Here is a 17545-nt window from a genome sequence, read left to right on the forward strand (position 1 = left end):
CAGGGGTCCCTGCGATCCCCTTCGGCCCCTCAGGGGTCCCTGCGATCCCCTTCGGTCCCTCACGGGTCCCTGCGGTCCTCAGGCTCCTCCCGGGCCTCTCCTGGTTCCCCCGTCTCCCGTGGTTCACCCCGGGCTGTCCCTGACCCCCTGGGGGTTATGGTTGGCAGCGCTGGGCCCCGCCGTGTCGGTACCGATTTGGTACCGTTCGTACGAGGCGTGACCCGGGTCGGTTCCCCCCGGCAGGGCGGTCAGGGTGACTGAAGATGGGGAGGGAAGATGAGAAGGTGATCCCGGTGCGTGTGGCGCTGCGCTGCCGGCCCTTGGTGCCGAAGGAGAGGAGCGAAGGGTGCCAGATGTGCCTGTCCTTCGTGCCCGGGGAACCGCAGGTGAGGCAGGCAGTGTCCCCAGAGCACCCGGGGACCGCCTTGTCCTGTCCCCCCCGACCCCGGGGGTGGCTGCCGGGCTGGTGTGGGCAGCCCTGTTCCTCCTCCTCCTCCTCCTCGGCAGGTGGTGGTGGGGACTGACAAATCCTTCACCTACGACTACGTGTTCGACCCTTCTGTTGAGCAAGAGGAGGTCTTCAACACAGCTGTTGCTCCTCTCATCCGAGGCATCTTCAAAGGTTTGTGCTAGCTCAAACCAAGGTCTGCTGTAAAATACTGGGGGTTTTGGTGGGCTTAGCTGTGTGTGGGAAGGCACTGATCTGGAATTCTCAGTTCTAACTTAATTCTCCTGGGATCTTCTCAGAAAGTTAGGCTCTGTGCTGACTCCAGCCTCTCGTGAGATCCTGCCTGTTGTGCTCCACAGGGCTGGCAAAATGACCTCTGTGGGTTCATTTGGGTTCCTGAGCCTATTTCTGGGAGGCAACATTGTGTTGCCAAGACAACAGGATCAGCTGGTGGGCATCCTGCACTGGATGCTCCAGGCAAATTCTCCTGGGTTTCTATGACTAACTCTAGTAAAGGAGCAGCCTTGCAAAAGAGCTGGAATAACAATAATTCTATCCATGCTTTGGGGAGCTTTGCAGTGTCTCTGCTGTGAGAAGTGACAGGTCAGCAGGGTGTCTTTGCTGGGGTGTAGCTTTGTTCCTCAAAGCATCCTCTGGTCCCCAGGTGTCTGCCTGATCCAGGTGCCCTTTGTTCCCCCAGGATATAATGCTACTGTCTTAGCCTACGGACAGACAGGGTCTGGAAAAACCTACTCCATGGGAGGAACCTACACTGCCAGTCAGGAGGATGAGCCCAGTGTGGGGGTCATCCCTCGGGTCATCAAGCTGCTCTTCAAGGAGAAGGAGCAGAGGCAGGACTGGGAATTTGTCCTCAAAGTTTCTTATCTAGAGGTAAAAAGTTCTTTTAATTTTCCCAACAATTCCAGAGTTGTGAGGTGAGCTTTAATGAGGCCACCTCCTGCTTAAATCACAACCTTAGACCACATCAGGTCCTGTCAGAAGCTGCATTCTGGGTCCTAGGGGGCTTTCCCTCTAAGCAAAGTGCACGGGGGATCCCAGCTCCAATTTCAGTGTGATTGTACCTCCTTCTTTGTGCAAATCCCTCTCTGGCAAGGCTGCTGGCTCTGAGCTGCTGTCCTGCTGCTTGCAGATCTACAATGAGGATATTCTGGACCTGCTGTGCCCATCCAGGGAAAGATCTTCCCAAATCAGCATACGGGAGGATCCCAAGGAAGGCATCAAGGTCTGCTGCCCTCAGGAGTGGGTGCATGAGGGGGTGACAGGGCTGAGGAGGGGTGTTCTGGGGAAACAGCTGTGACTCCTGAGCACTGCTCTTTGGTTGGTGCTTATGAGATCATCACAACTACACATTTCTCTCAAAACTGAGGTCTCAGTGATCCTGAATACACAGAGGAATAGCAGGAGGGTTACACATCCAGGACAAAGCCACTGGCAAGTCCTGCTCTGACTTAGGTGAATGTCAGAGAATGTTGTACTTCAGGTGCCTTCACTGAGCTCAGGCAGACACAGAGGAATTTGGGGTGTGTGTGTGTGTGTAGGAGTAGGATGAGGGGGAGGTGATGTGACTTGGTTACTGATGAGCAGTTCAGACCAAATGTTTAGGGAATCCATAGCTGGAACTGAGTGGTTCCTGTGGACACACATTTACACAGACTTCACTTTGTCTGCTGTAGCTCAAAGGATAATTCTTCTGCTGTAGGTTGGGGTGTAGAGGATAAATAATGCTTTTTTCCTGGCTACAGATTGTAGGGCTGACAGAAAGAAGTGTCAGCTGTGCCCAGGATACTGTGTCCTGCCTGGAGCAAGGGAACAACTCCAGAACTGTGGCCTCCACAGCAATGAACTCCCAGTCCTCACGCTCCCATGCCATCTTCACTATCTGTATTGACCAGAAAAAGAAAAGTGACAAGTAAGTGTGAGCATGCAGCCACTCCTGGCACTGTTAGGAGTCAGATTTACCCAGTTTCATAGTCTTGTCATTCTCTTTTGGTCTTGGATCAGCTCAGCTGGGTTACTCTTGAGGCAGGCTCTTTCTTTGGCTGTCTCAGATATGTGATAGGTTTTTCAGCCTGGTAGCTCAAGTGTAGTAACTGAACTGCACCTTTATTTTTATGTTTACCTGAGAGAGTAAATCCATCTCTTTCTGCCATAGGAACAGCAGCTTTCACTCCAAGCTGCACCTGGTTGATCTTGCTGGCTCTGAGAGGCAAAAGAAGACCAAGGCTGAGGGAGACAGACTAAAAGAAGGTCTGTAGGACAAAGACTGGTATAGCCTGGGGTTCTCACCAGCTGGGTTAGAAAATGGAGTCCTTGTCAGGAAAAGCAAAGCAGTTCTTTTAAAAAAAAACATCATAAAGGTTAATTAATGGGTTTTTTGTTTAAAAAAATTGCTAGCTGTTGAGTAGTTCTCCTCACCACCTGTGTTTCTGTGCAGGTATCAACATCAACCGAGGTCTCCTCTGCCTGGGCAATGTGATCAGTGCTCTTGGGGAGGAAAATAAAAAGGGGGGGTTTGTCCCCTACAGAGACTCCAAGTTGACAAGGCTGCTGCAAGGTAAGAGACAGGGGATGGTACAGCCTGAGCCTACTGATGCACCTGAAAGGAGCAAAAAACCACCAAAACAGCTCAGAATGGGAGCTGCTTTGATAAAGGGATTGGTTTTATTGGTTTAATTCCTCTTCTCAGTGAAACCAGACCTCTTTTTGTCACTCTTCAGTCACACAGAGATAGACTTAGTTGTAAATGAGTCTTGCTCTTTTTGCAGTTCCTGTGTGATGGGATGAAAGTGGGCAAATCCAGACTGTTTTGGGGGAGGGTGAAGGAAGGTGAGAAGTTAAGTCTGGAAGCAGAGATCTGTTGTTGTTATGCTCCTCAGTGTCTCCATTTCTGAAAATACCTAATAAAGAGAAACTGAATTATGCAGAGCTGGATTTTTTTGTGGTTGAAAGATCTCATGCAGCAAGTGTGTGTCTGTAAAACCAGAGGCTGGGATGCCATGGAGCTTCATGATCTGAGCAGAGACCTTCCTTGGGCAGTAACTCTGGGGCAGAGCAGAAAGATACCAAAGGCACACACCTACAGCAGCTATTTGCTGTGTCCTACAGCTGAGTGTTTTCTAGCTGTAGCATGGACTTGTGCTCTTAGATATCTTAGTGATGATTTCTTCTTCCTGCTAAGTCTTGTTTTCTCTCAAAGCTCTGACTGTGCCTTGTTTTCCTTCTCAGATTCTCTGGGTGGTAACAGCCACACTCTGATGATTGCCTGTGTGAGCCCAGCAGATTCCAACATGGAAGAAACTCTGAATACTCTGCGTTATGCTGACAGAGCAAGGAAAATAAAAAACAAACCAATTGTCAACCTTGATCCCCAGGCAGCTGAGCTGCAGCATCTGAAGCAGCAGGTACTGGGTTAATGCCTGGATGTGGTGATCTTCAACATCTGCTCCAACCAAAATGATTCCATGGTTCCAGCTCTAACCAAGCCCAGTTCTACAGCAAAGCAAAGATGTAGGGTGCTTAGCTACACAGTGTCTGCAAATCATTTATTTTGTGTTTCTTTTGGTCTGGAGAGGCCTGTGTAAGTGCTGTGAGGAAAAGAACATTTCTGCTAACTCTACAGCAACTACTCAATGCTTACTGTGATACACAGTTCTTTCCCTCTGAACAAATCATTGCCTGCCAATCAGGCTACAGTGGTAAAAGGCCAGTTGGAACAAGTGATTCTCAGTCATTAAGATTAAGGATCTTAATAATGTTCCTTCAATCACCTGGTTACTGTATGGGAGAGATTTACAGGCAGTAATTGTCTTTCCAGGTACAGCAGCTGCAGGTGTTACTGCTCCAGGCCCATGGAGGAGCCCTCCCAGTGTCTATCAAGTAAGGTTTCTACATCAGTGCTCATGGTATCTTGATGGCTGTCACACCAGCAAAGGCTCTAGCTCCCTTATAGAATCATATATTTGCTCCCCATGCTGTTGTAGAGTGAGAGTACAGCAAACCACTTGCTTTTTGGTAGGATCTGGACAATTATCTTTCCTCCCCTTGCTCTGTGTCATGCTCACTGAAATTCCACCCATGGGTGGGTCGTTGAGTTTTGCAGCAAACCCCTTAAGCTTGCAAACATCAGGTGCAGGAGCTGTAAGAGGCACCAGGAAATGTCTTCTAAATATCTATTTCTCAGACCTCTTTTTGTTTTTTTCTTCAGCTCTCTAATGTAGTGTACCTCCACCTCCTTTTTTCTTAAAGCCTCAAATTTTAGGGGAGAATTGGATTGTGTAGGTGTTGGCTTCTGAGGATGCTTCAAAACCCATGTGCATGCAGTTTAGACTTGCCATGGCTTAAACTGTTACTGTGCAAAAAATAAAAAATTCTTCTCTTGCCAATAGCAGCTTCTGATATGCAGCAGTACTTAGATTTTGGTTTTAATTCAGATTAGAGTCCTTACAGTTATTTGTGCTCATCTGCTGCAACCTATCTTTATTTGAAGTTACTTAGGAAGCTTTGCAGTCATTTCAGTGCTGTTACAAACCTCCAGTGAAGTCATGTTCACAAACAAACTCCATATTTCAGTAGCATGGCACCATCAGAGAGTCTGCAGTCCCTGATGGAGAAGAACCAGTCCCTGGTGGAGGAGAACCAGAAGCTGAGCCGAGGGCTGAGTGAGGCAGCAGGTCAGACAGCACAGATGTTGGAGAGGATCATTCTGGTAAGATCAGCTCCCCAGGAAGAGCTTTTAAGTTCCATGACTTCCCCTTTGAGCTGCTGATAAATCAATAGCAGTTCCTGTACTAATGTCACATTAGGAATCCCCTTAATGTTCCTTTCACATTTATTTCAATTATCCAGCTGCCAGGCACAACCAAAAGTCTTCCAGAGCCTCTCAGAACCTAGAGAGCATGTGGTGACTTCAGTGGGGAAAAGGAGACCTGAATCTTTCAGCTTTTTTCTTGGTTTTATGTTCTAAATACCAGCACTTGTGCATGTGGTCTCTTCCCCACCCTCCTCTCCTTTGTTTTAATTCCCTGCAGGGTGTTAAGGCTAACAAGTTAGTGGCAGTGATCATGCCAGCTCTTGCAGTACATTGATTTGGCCCAGGCTGACAACATGTCTTTTGCTATAAATAAATTGTTTTCTGGTTTCCTTTCTTGCTTCTCCTACAATTTGCATAATTCTGACTTCTCTTAGACAGAACAAGAAAATGAGAAGATGAATGCCAAACTAGAACAACTTCAACAGCATGCTGTGTAAGTCCATTTCCACACCCTGTCCCTGCTGAGGAAATGTCTTTCAGCATTAATTTTTTGTTGTTGTTGGGATAAACTGGGTACAGTCAGTTTGTGTTTGTTCAGCCAGACCTCATTTCTGTATTCAATGGGGAAAATTGTTCCTCGTTGGCATGTGTGACATGGAGGTGCTGTGCAATGCTCAGGGAATTATTCCCATGGCTGCATTGCAGGTGCAAGCTTGATCTGCAGAAGTTGGCAGAGACTGTGGAAGATGAGGAGCTCAAAGAGAACCTGGAGGTGATTCGCAGCCTGCAGCAAGTGTTGGTTCAGTTCCAGGTGAGACTGAATCCAGGGAGAGGAGAGCCCATGCCTAATGAAACCCAGGGTTCTTCAGCTTTCTGTTTTTTACCAGAATTTTCTTCTTTGTCCTCCATAGAGTGAAAATGCTGCTACAATGGATGCTGCTGCAGAGGTGGCAAACTCTGAACAGGATGGCACAGCTGTAAGTGAGGGAAGTCTGGCAGTGCAGACCTCAAAAAGGGCACTTTTTCATCATCACTTCTCCCCCCTTTGTCCCTGTGCTAGTTTCCTGTTCCAAATGTCTGGTAAATAATGTGTCCCTTTTGTATGTGCTGCATTTCTACACCTGTATTTGCTCATTGTGTTCAAGATGAATAACCTCATTTCTGAATGTCTTCATTTTTTATGAAAAAAAGTGAATCTGAAGTGTTCTGCAAAAACTGGTCACGTGGTTCAAGAGCTTTTAAGCCTCTCCAGCTCATTGCTCTGTCTCCTCCAGGAAGCAGAAATGGGCCAGGACACCAAGAGGTCCTCAGATGACTTCACCACTCAACATGCCCTCCGTCAAGCACAGATGTCCAAAGAGCTGCTTGAGCTCAATAAAGCTCTGACTCTGAAAGAGGCACTTGCCAAAAAAATGACACAGAACGACAGCCAGCTGGAGCCCATTCAGTCCCAGTACCAGGTGAACTCTTCTGGAATGCTTCCACTGTTCACCAGCTGTGCTGGGTCTCCCATCTCTGAAATAAGGTGGTTTACAACTTGTTGGAAAGGAACCTGGTTTCTCGAAGCCTCCTTGTCTTAAAGCTTTGTCTCAGGTGGAATTTCAAGGTTTTGATCTGGTCACTTGCTACTCTTGTCCTTTCTAGACTAACATCAAGGATCTGGAACTGGAGGTCAGCAGTTTACAAAAAGAAAAGGAGGAGTTGATCCTTGCTCTGCATATGGCAAAGAAGGATGTCAACCAAGCCAAGTAAGTGTCACTTATAGCTGTGTGTCTTCCAGCACTGAAAATTGTGTTAATGAACCTGTGAGAATTGTCTTGCACTTCTGTTTGTAAAAACTCTTATTTGGATGCCAGTACATCCCTTTAACTTCCCTGGTGAGCTGTGTGGATTGCAGAGAAAGCTGACAGTGGGCTCTCACCAGTGGGAAAGATAATACACACATAATGCACACCTTGTTCAAAAGGTGTCTCTGAAGTTGGAAAGAAGACTTGTTTGAGGACAGCAGTTACTGGGGGGCTGTTTTTAAAGTGTCATTTCCCCTCAGACTGAGCGAGCGGCGTCGGAAGAGGCTTCAGGAACTGGAAGGGCAAATTAATGAGCTGAAGAGAAAGCTGAATGAGCAGTCCAAGCTCCTGAAGCTGAAGGAATCCACAGAACGCACAGTCTCCAAACTGAACCAGGAGATCAGGGTGGGTAACTCCAGCATGAAGTTCTTGGGCTTGTTCTAGTGCAGACAGAGCAGGTTCCAGACCAAAGGCACTTGCTTTCTCTTTTGTGAGACTGAGAACACTTTTTTGGCTAGATTCCTCTGGCTTCATGACCATGGTGGCTGGTGACTACAGAGGCTTGCAGGATTGAGAGAAGTCCAGAGTGTCTTCTGGCTGTTCTGATAATTTATTGCCTCAGTCAGATCACTTGACTTCACTTTGGTTTCCCTGTGTATACTGTGGGTGTGTTTCTCTTCCCTTTGTGCCTTTAAAAAAATTAACTCCTGAGTTTTAGCACTTTGAGAGTGTCCTTGGGCACTCAGTGTACTCAGCACACTCTGATCTTTCCCATTTGCCACTCCACAACCCTGCCAGACACACTGGGGGGGAATGTATGTTGAAACTGCCCAAAATGCAAGTACTGGCCAATTCTTGCAGCTATTTCTCTTCTTCAGGAAATGAAAAACCAAAGGGTGCAGCTGATGCGTCGGATGAAAGAGGATGCAGAGAAATTCAGGCAATGGAAGCAAGAGAAGGACAAGGAAGTGATCCAGCTGAAAGAAAAGGTGAGCAAACAATAAGCCCCCAAACCTTACCTCTCTCTGAAGGGTAAAACAAACAATTAGAGTGTTTGCTGCAAGGCCTTGTTTAATTTGCATCTGAAGAACATCTGGGGAATGCTTTGAAGATAACACCAGTTCATCTGGTTGCCACCTTTCACCAGTTGTGGTAAATTGACTCACTTGTTTGTGTCTGGCAGCCTTAAAGCTATCAACACAGTTGTCCTGATTCAGCTCTAAAGCAGAAGGCAAATATATTTATTTATTATGTAGATATTTGGCCATGGAATAGGAGGCATTTAAACTTTCAAAGGAATATTGAATCTGCAGGTAAGCAGAATTTTAATGAAACCCAGCTGGCTTGTAGCATTCATGTGTAATGGACAACACATCTGTGCCTGGGAGTCTGGTCTCACAGGAGATGCTGCAAGCAGCTTGTTCCCCAGTGCCTGGGGATGGACAAAGCCTTCAGCTTTTGGTCTGCAGCCTCTTCCAGCATTCAGAACCCTCAACCTTTCTGATGGGAAGTGTGGGGACATTTCTGGCCACCTTCAGCCTGACAGCCACTTGTTCTCACAGACACCCCATGGCTTAAACTTGTGGTGATCAGTGACATTATCATCACCAAGCATTTGCATTGCAGAGCAGCAAATACAATTATTCTTTTCCAGGAAACATGAAACTGGCCAAAGGCATGAATGTGACATATTTTTATTTTATTTTTCCCCTCTGCCTCTCCACAACTCCCCTGCAGGATCGGAAGAGACAGTACGAGTTCCTTAAGCTAGAGAGGGATTTCCAGAAGCAGGCTAACGTCCTGCGCCGCAAAACTGAAGAGGTAAGGAGACCCCTAAAGACCCCTCAAGGCTCTGCAAAGTCTGGTTGGAGGCTGCCATTCCATAGGCAGAAACTTCCTTAAGAGCAGAGCGATGCCCTGGAGGAAGGAGCTTCTCTCCCTGTAGGAAAACCCCAATCTTGTAGCCTTTGAGGGGTTTTAGTTAAATCTGCTCTTTAAAGAGTGAAGCACCCTCTGAGCATTGGGCTGCTGTGGCAAAGATATTGCAGAGCTGCAAGCCAGAAAGCATAAAATAAACTTGGATGGTGGATGTTCAGAACTGGGGATGACTGTATGGGTGAAATTAATCTTGAAACCATTTTGGATGCTTTCTCTTCTACTGTTAGGCCCAGAAACTGATTCTCTTTAACCTGGGAATCTCAGCAGAGGAAATAAAGTCGAGGGCTGTAGTCTTCATTCTAACGTTGTTCTGCTTTTATGACCCTTGTGCTCTCTCCTCGTTGTCTCAGTGTCTGGCTTGCTCGTGTTTTCAGCCCTGGCAGATGTGGTCAGCACTGTTTTGGGGTTTTGTGGGCAATGTTTTCCAGGCAGCAGCTGCTAACAAACGCCTGAAGGACGCTCTGCAGAAGCAACGGGAGGCTGCAGAGAAACGGAAGGAGAGTCAGAACAGGGGGATGGAAGGAATTGCTTCACGGATAAAAGTGGGTGGCCATGTCCTGTGCATCCCAACCAGGGGCACACTGAGCTCCCTGAACTCAGTGGGTGCTGTGGGGTTGGTGGCTGGAAAGCAGAGGGGAGGAACACAGAGTTCCATATTGATGTGGTTGTCCAGTTGTATCTGTGAAGGCATTTTAGAGAAGGATTCAGTCCTGAAGTTGAGACTGCAGCCAACCACTATACTGGTTTTTTGAGGTTTGGTGGTGTTTTTCTCCAGAACTGGCTTGCAAATGAAGTAGAGGTTCTTGTCAGCACTGAAGAGGCTCGACGGCACCTCACAGACCTTCTGGAGGACAGGAAGATCCTGGCACAGGAGCTCCTCCACCTTAAAGAGAAGAAAGAGGCAGGAGAAAACCACCCTCTAAAGCTCAGAGTAAGGAAGAGGGCAATGCCACTTTCCCTGTCCCACACCTCAGCAACAACTCTCACAGGCTCTTACTCCTGTTTGACCTTTTCCCTGGGGATGTCAGGATGGAGGTGGTTCCCCTTCTGCCAGAAAGGGTTCATGTTGGTCCTGTCCTCTGTCAGGGGACAGAGCTGCTGAAGTCACTTGTTAATCAGTGTTAATTATCTGATGGATGCAAGTGTCTCACACCCCTTAGGAAAGACTTGATCCTTTTGGGAAGGAGCAATGGAATTTAATCTATGGAGAGATAGTGGGAGGCTTTTGGAATAGTCTGGCTCCTCTTTGCTCCTCTTGGCAACTCCCCCTGTGTTGCATTTCTTCACCTCTTGCTCCCCTGTGTCCCTTGCTGTGGTTCTTTAGAGACAAACCTACACCCTGGCAGACCTGCCCATCTCAGAGGCTGACATCTCCATCACCAAGCAGATAGAAAGCCTGGAAACTGAGATGGAGCTCAGGTAAGCTGTTGGACAAAGCTGACTTGCACAGCCTTGTGTTCTGTTCCCTCAAGTCACAGCCCCCCAGTGAAACAGGAGAGGAAAACAGGTTGTGTGTTGGCACTAAAAATGATATGGAAGACCAGGTGGTTTTTTCATGTGGGGATATGAGGACACTAAGTCACTAAGGCTGCTCTTTATTTATTTTTTTTCTTGGCTGTTTGTGAGGGGAATGCCACATGTGTAACCAGAAGTGTGGAGGGGATGAGGAACTCCCTGGCACAGCACTGCAGACCTGAGCTGCTGTTTGAAACAGTCAAAATTGTACCTGGAGCTCTTCTGTTTAATATTGTGGGAACTGTAATTTGAGGCCAGACACTCGCCCAGGTTTTCTCCTGCATTGTCACCTGGTGCCCCTCTGCTCATTGTCACCTGGTGTCCCTCTCCCTGCCCTCCCTCAGGAGTGCCCAGATAGCAGATCTGCAGCAGAAGCTCCTGGATGCAGACAACGGGGAGCGAGCAAAGCAGCGCTTGGACAGCATTGCAACAATCCTAGAGGCTAAGTGTGCTCTGAAGTATCTCCTGGCAGAGGTAAAGTCTGATTTGATTTCTTTTCCCTATTTTATTGCTAAAAACTACAACTCTTAAGCCTGCTTAGCCAGGAGTTGAAAGGAAGTGGCTAACAGGCCACAGGACAGCAGAGAGGAATTCAAGCGAAGCGCTCGTGCTCTGGGTGAGATTTATTCCCCTCACAACTTCTGGTTAATATTCTTCTGTACTATAGATGATCAGTTTGAGAAGTGAAATAAAAATAAAAAGAACAACTCAGGGAAGAGGGAAATGGAATAGACATTAGTCTGGGGGTTATCAGCTAAAGCTGGGCTTACATAAAGCTTGCATGGGAATAGTAAAAAGGAAGAGACAAATTGTGGAAGTGGAAGAGAATAAATGTACTGCATAAATAGAAGAACCTCCTGGACAAGTAGGCAATCTGCAGGGAAACAAGAGGAGTACTCTCAGGTTAGAGTGGAAGCAGTGGGATGTTGGGATGGGAGAAGCTTGAACAAGCCTGAGGGAGGTAGAACGAAGGGAACTCAATGAGAATTGTACAGCAATCCCTGGTGCTTGGGAATTCAAGGTAAAGAAGGGAGGAGGTAACATGGCAGAGCATTCATTTTGGAGTCCCCCAGTAGTCAGATTTCAGGTGCTGCAGGAGGAGATTAATCTAGACCTGTTAATGAGGCTTGGTGCTCTCTGCTCTGCATTTCCACACAGGCTGTCAGGTGTCTGCTCTCAATTGCCCACTCAGTCTCTTTGCTGCTGGTGGCTGCTCCTGTTCTTCCAGTGGCTGGGAAGTCAAAAAGAAATGCTTCACCTTCAGACTGCAGCATTTCTGTCCTAACAGACATCATGAAACATGGAACTCATGGACCCAAGTGATTTATCTTGCTTTTGTCTTGCAGCTGGTCTCCTCAAAAGTGCAGGAGGGCAAGCTGGAGAGCAGCCTGCAGCAGAGCAAAGCCACCTGCTCAGATGTGCAAAAGATGCTGCTGGAAGAGAGAAACCACCTAGCAGAGGTGGAGGCTGAGTTCCAAAATCAGCTTCTGGTGCAGGAACAACAACACCAGGAGAAGGTAGAGTATAACTGATAGAAATCTTGAGCTCCTGTGTCTGGGCACTCTGATTCCCAGATCTTCTTAGAGATAAAGGCAAAGGAGATGTGCTGAGACTGCTCTGTTCCTGTTTATCTGACCAAGATTTGTTGAGAGTCTTGCAGGATAACTAACAAAAGCTGAGGAACCTCCCTGTTCATCTTCTGTCCTGTGCCAGTTGTTTTATTCAGTAACTTCTTGCAATAAGTGAGATTGTTACACCTGAGCACAAGGTGACTTTAGGTAGATCAGGCCAGAATTATGCTCAGAGTGGTAGAAAGAATCTTTTTGAAATTGTTAAGCTCTTTAATGTCTGAGCTGAAAGATATCTCTATGAAATCATCCCTCTTTGCCTCTGCTATGTTGCTTTTAGGTTCTCTACCTGCTCAGCCAATTTCAGCAAAAAGAAGCAGCAGAGAAGAAATTAGAAGACTCACTGAGTGAGCAAGAGAAACAGCTGCAAGAACGACTCAGGTTCCAGGTAGAGGGTCTGGGTGTGGTTTGAGGGGAGTGTGAGCTTATTTGGGTGCCTCTTACTTGGAAGAACTTTACCTTCATCATAGACACGTTACAAGCTGCACCTTGTCTTTTTGCTAAGAGAATTGTGTTGTAACAAGCCCCTGTGGAAGGGCATGCTCAGTGATGTCTTAAAGCAAAATCAGTACTAATTAATTCAGAGAAGCCTTAGAAATAGAGGAAGGTTTTATGTGCTCACTGAGAGGATCCCATTCTCTCTGTGTTGAAGTGTTCTGCATAAATAAAGGTGATAGCTCTGATGATTTGCCTGGTTTAGAGGTCTGAGCTGATCTCCTGTAGGAGAACAGAAAGAAACCCTGCTGGTGTTGCAAGGAAGATCCAAACAGACAGATCTGTTCCAGAGAGCTCCTGGAGCTACCCCTGTGTAAGCCTTGTGGATTTCCTCTTGTCTTGCCAACAGGAGGAAGAGCTGCAGAAAATGAGGGAGATTTGTGAGAAGAACCAAGAACTTCTCCATGAAAATGACACTCTTAAACAGGTAGGGATCAGGACAGACACAAATCACCAGAGCTTCTTGGCAGCTGGGTTAATGGAATTTACCAAGCTAATTTTTGTTCCCCTTGACAGAAACTGCTGCTCCTCCAAGTTGCCAGTGGACAGAAGCTTGGACACATTCACAAAACCCCTTTGGAGTCCCCAGATTCTCCTTTTGAGTACATTCCACCCAAGGTAAAGATTCTGCACCCCACTTTTCATCCTTGTGTTGTACCTGGGTTCTCTTTCAAAAGCTGGCAATTAATGCTCTCTGTTTCTTTCTCCCAAGCTGCTTTTTACAAGGCATCTTGTTCTGCTTATTGGAGGAGCCTCTTCTCTGCTTCAGGCAGTCCTCCAGGGGTCTGGTTTTGTGTGTTCAGAAAGAACTCTTCTGAAAATCCCTTGCACCAGTTTAGTTCTTCAAAAACCAACCACAACCTCCCTCCTGTGTTCCTCAGCCTAATTGTGTCTGACTTTTATCTTCCTTAATAACCCAGGTGTTGTGTCTGTAGCATTTCCAGTCTGAATCATGGAGCAAGGCATCTGTTTAATCATGAAAGTTTAATCATGTGCCTTGCAAAAAGAGTCAGATCTTGGTGTTGGGAGGAATAAATGGAGTAAAACTATTTTGCCAAGACTGTGACACAAACCTGATCATTTTCCAAGGGTTTATCAAGTAAACCTTTTTACAAACTCCAGCAGTTGAAACTGGTAGCTTGGATTTGTAATCCCTGGCAGCTTGATCTTTGGTCTCCTTATTAACCCTGCAGCCTTCTTGGGTGTCTGAGGGGAATGGGAGTTTGGTGGTGGCTCTGCAGTGCCTGGATGACATGTAACCCCCCTGCTGTGTCCCCTGAGCCTCAGCCCTTGTCACTTCTCTCTGTAGCCAAAGACTCGACGGCAAACAACAGCCAAACCCCGAGCCCTGACCCCCAGGATGGATGTGGAAGAACTTTTCTCTGACTCAGAGGAGTCTGGAGGGGAGGTGGAGGATGTAGACTGGGTTCCAGTGAAGGCAGTCAAAGGAACAAAGAAAAGCATGGTGGGGGTAAGATCCAGTTATCTTTTGCCTTCTTGTTAACTGTAAGGGATTCACTTGCCTGGACCCCTGAGGATCTGGTGTGTGTACAGAGACACAGGGAGAGTGTAGGTGCTGACATTGGTTATTGGACATGTTCTGACAGAGCAGAAGCTGCCAAGAGTCAGCAGCTCCTTCCTGAGCAGTTTTTCATTGAATGGGTCATCTGCCATGAGAGGTGTCCTGGCTGTGGCTGGGCAGCACTGTGTGTTTCAGACAGCAGCACAGCAGGGAGCCCTAACAGCACCTTCAGCCCTTTGTGGGGGCTGTTTTTGGGGAAAAAGGGCTGGCTTGTCATTATTGCATATTCCACCAGTGAATGTCTGAAACTGTCAGCAAGTGCCACAGGAAAGCCAATGAGTTTTAAGGTTACTTTCACTGGAGCTTCCCAACCTGGTAAGTCCTGAGCTACAGTACTGCTGGTTTGGGTGTTGGGGAGTTCTTTTGGTGCATGCTGCAGGAAGGGAGGGCTTGTGCTTGACGTTTGGCTCCTCTGAGCCCATGGCCATAGCCCAGCAGAACCCAAATGCTCCCTTCAGAACCACAGTGCTGGGCAGCTGGTCCTGCTACTGCTTCACATCCCCAGATCAGCAAAGAACCTCCCTGCCCTGACACACCCTGCAGGACCCCAGAACTTGGGTTTTGCCTCCTGTGTGCAAATGTTGCTCTGTGACACTGCACCTGGAACCTTTGGGATGGCTTAGGGACTGAGGAACTGGAGATACAGATGCCAGAGATGGAAAGGACTCAGTTTTGCAGGACTGACAATGACACACAGATTCATGGCAGCTTGGGGACATGTCCCTTAGGTTGCTCCAGGTGCTGGCAGCAGTGGATGTGTTGTATGAAACCCCAAAACCATTCCTGCACATCCCTCTTCTCCTCCTTTTCCTCAGTGCTCCTGCAAGGGCTGGTGTGGGAACAGGCAGTGTGGCTGCAGGAAGCAGAAGGTGGGCTGCACTGAAGGCTGCAGCTGTGACCCTGCAAAGTGTAGGAACAGAGATCCCAGCTTCCCAGTGAGTAGTGCTGCAATCCTGCTGGGAATGGATCCCAGCACCTGGACTGCACGGGGGGTTGGAGCAGAGGGGCTGAGGGGGATTGGGCTGCAGGTGCAGTTTGTCAGCTAAAGCAGCTCTGAAACTCTTGTAAAGGTGACTGGAACTCCTTGAGCTGCCTGATCCAGGGGGTGTGGGAGCTGGATGGGCTTTAAGGTCCCTTCCAACCCAAACCATTCAGTGTTCATCTGGGGGAATTAAATAAGAGTTTTCCCCAGCAGAACCAAGCTCTTGCAGGAGGTGTAGAAGTTTGCATGATGCCTCAGCTCACCAGGGATTTACCTACTGCCAGGTGTCAGCCCTGCTCTGAAGACAGTTCAAGTCTTTCCTTTGCACTTAGTAAATCAAAATTGTGATTTTTAGTTTCAGATGGCACAAAAACTTCACTCCAGATTCTTTTTTTTTATTTAAAAAGAAAAAGGGGAGAGGGTTGTAGCATCAAGAAGGTTCGTTAGACCTCTTGCTGAAAATATCTGCCTTACTCCTGGGTCTCAGAGACCTCTGTAATAATTCCTTGAGGTGGGTTAGGGACTCCTGGTACTTCTCCAGCTGTTGGTGGGGAAGGGAGGAAGGGATGGGTGTTGTAGCAACCAGTTCTGTCCCTCAGGATGCCACAGGGTGTGAGGACCAAACGAGGGACTCTGAAGGTTCCTTCAAACTTGAAGACCCAACTGAAGTGACTGCAGGGGAGACTTTCTTCCAGCCTGTGTGTGTCACACCAACCACAAAGGTACTGCTGAAACTCTGGGGAACAGTGGGTGTGTGCACATTGTGTGGTGGCTCTTGAAGAGGGGAAAAAAGCCCCAAAAAACAAAACGAGGGACTGCTGCTAGAAAACCCTGAACAGACCACACTTGTATTTAGGTTTTGAGTCTGAATTATTAAGTTTTGGTATGAAACCTTTGCCAGGCAGGCTTGCCATGCTGTCCTGTTTCAGCTTCCAGCAAGAGGGAAGTGGCAATTGCAGAGATTATAAGACAAAATCAGATCAATGTTCAAGCTTACTGTTCTTGAGCCATTGTGAGCTCTGGCAGCTCTAATGTTGCTGCTGCTGAGCAATATCCCATGTGTGTCCCCTGAATGCTACTGCAGATCCTTCCTCTTCCTGCTCAGCCCATGAATTTCTCTTTGGAATTTTAACCTGAGTAAAGAAGTGAAGTCACTCCTGATGCTCGCCTGGCAACTAGAGGTGCAGACTGACTTCTTCAGAGCCAACTCCAGAATTATCTTCTTTTTCTGATAGGTCCTGAAAGACATCACAGACCAAGAAGTTTTCTTGAAGAAACCCAGCACTGCTGCTTCCCTGCTGAGAGATGAGGAGTCTCAAGAGAACCAAATCCCTTTGGTGAAGAAAAAGAAGAGGATGCTGAGTAGCAACATCAGCTTCTTCTCAGGCTGCACCCCTATCAAAGAGGAGCTGGCTTGAGGGGCCCAGAAGATGCCCCTGACTCAGTTGTGTTCTCCTTCCTTACACCACGGTGCTGGTGACTTCTTAAAAAAGAAAGTGTTGGGATCTCCTGCTGCAGCAGAAGCCTGATGTGTGTCCTGTCTGACAGCCCCTGGCATCAGCAGCTCCAAACTGTGTCCAACTCTGTAAATATTTATGTGTGGGGGACTCTTTTTTTCCTCTGGAGTTTCTGTAGTGAGTGGAGGTGATTTGTTCAGGTTGCTCACTGAGCTGTGAACACTTTGGGTACAGTTTAATCCCTAATCTGGAAAGAATTTTACCTTTGCACTGGACACCTGGGCGCTGCCTCTGCTGCCCCAGGAGGAGGAGTCTTAACCCAGCTGTGGAGCTGGGCTCTGGTTCTGTGCCCTTTGGGCCACTGCTCTGTCCTTGGTCGATGAAGTCAGAAATGTGTTGTCCAGACGTGGAAGTTGTAGTCATTTTAACTTGGTTTTATAGCTCTAATAAAGTAAATATTAAGAACACTGACTTTGGGTTTGATGTTATGGGGTGCTGGGGGAATTTCTGCCACTAAAGTTGCTCTCAAATTTTTTCCTGGCTCTTTTTCTCTTTTACTTCAGCTCAGGCCCTGCTCCTTCCCATCCCTTCCTCCCTTTTGAGTCAGGAGGAAAATGAAGCAAAACCAGGCACCCATCTGCTTCCTCCTAGATGAAGATACAGCAAGAGAGGGAAGCAGGGTCCCTTTCCCTTTATTATCATGAATTTGTTCATCTTTGCTGTGGAGATGGAGCCAAAACCTCCCCTGTAGCCCCTTCCCCTGCCTGGATCCAGGCTCTGCCTCTTCCTCCTCCCATCTTTCTGCCCCCAGAGCCCCTCAGAGGTTTCAGACGTTTGTGTCAAAGCCATTTTAGACAAAAAAAGCTCAGCCTGCAACCTCCCCCCCCCCTCACTCAGGGGTTTAGACCCTGGGGTTTGGGGTCATTTTTGTATTTAAACAAA

The 17545-nt window shown here is 47.5% G+C and overlaps 1 protein-coding gene across 3 annotated transcripts; it reads left to right on the forward strand.

The window, feature by feature from the left end:
- The first annotated feature begins 180 nt into the window (after positions 1-180).
- On the forward strand, positions 181-17062 carry KIF4A (kinesin family member 4A). Of its 3 annotated transcripts, none has more exons than XM_030449241.1 (30): positions 181-386; positions 508-622; positions 1149-1339; positions 1599-1691; positions 2212-2378; positions 2622-2716; positions 2904-3023; positions 3695-3870; positions 4284-4345; positions 5039-5174; positions 5654-5712; positions 5925-6030; positions 6131-6196; positions 6494-6679; positions 6864-6967; positions 7267-7411; positions 7885-7995; positions 8744-8827; positions 9373-9486; positions 9720-9875; positions 10269-10363; positions 10804-10933; positions 11806-11976; positions 12368-12475; positions 12932-13009; positions 13099-13200; positions 13892-14053; positions 14980-15099; positions 15746-15868; positions 16382-17062. In XM_030449241.1, the coding sequence occupies exons 1-30, from the start codon at positions 264-266 to the stop codon at positions 16562-16564; spliced, it is 3681 nt and encodes a 1226-aa protein (XP_030305101.1). In that variant the 5' UTR covers positions 181-263; the 3' UTR covers positions 16565-17062. The 3 variants fall into 3 exon arrangements, with proteins under 3 accessions (XP_030305101.1, XP_030305102.1, XP_030305103.1); XM_030449242.1 differs by having other exon boundaries at positions 5042-5174; positions 16382-16990; XM_030449243.1 differs by lacking the exon at positions 14980-15099 and having other exon boundaries at positions 16382-16990.
- The last annotated feature ends 483 nt before the right edge of the window (positions 17063-17545 follow it).

The sequence above is a fragment of the Calypte anna genome, chromosome 4 (genome assembly GCF_003957555.1).
Source record: "Calypte anna isolate BGI_N300 chromosome 4, bCalAnn1_v1.p, whole genome shotgun sequence".
In the NCBI taxonomy this organism is placed as follows: domain Eukaryota; kingdom Metazoa; phylum Chordata; class Aves; order Apodiformes; family Trochilidae; genus Calypte; species Calypte anna.

Coding starts and splice junctions, on each gene's coding strand:
- KIF4A (XM_030449241.1), top strand. CDS start 264: ATGGGGAGGGAAGATGAGAAGGTGATCCCGGTGCGTGTGGCGCTGCGC. Junction 3,871..4,283: donor TGCAGCATCTGAAGCAGCAG/GTACTGGGTTAA, acceptor TTGTCTTTCCAG/GTACAGCAGCTGCAGGTGTT. Junction 7,412..7,884: donor AACTGAACCAGGAGATCAGG/GTGGGTAACTCC, acceptor TCTCTTCTTCAG/GAAATGAAAAACCAAAGGGT.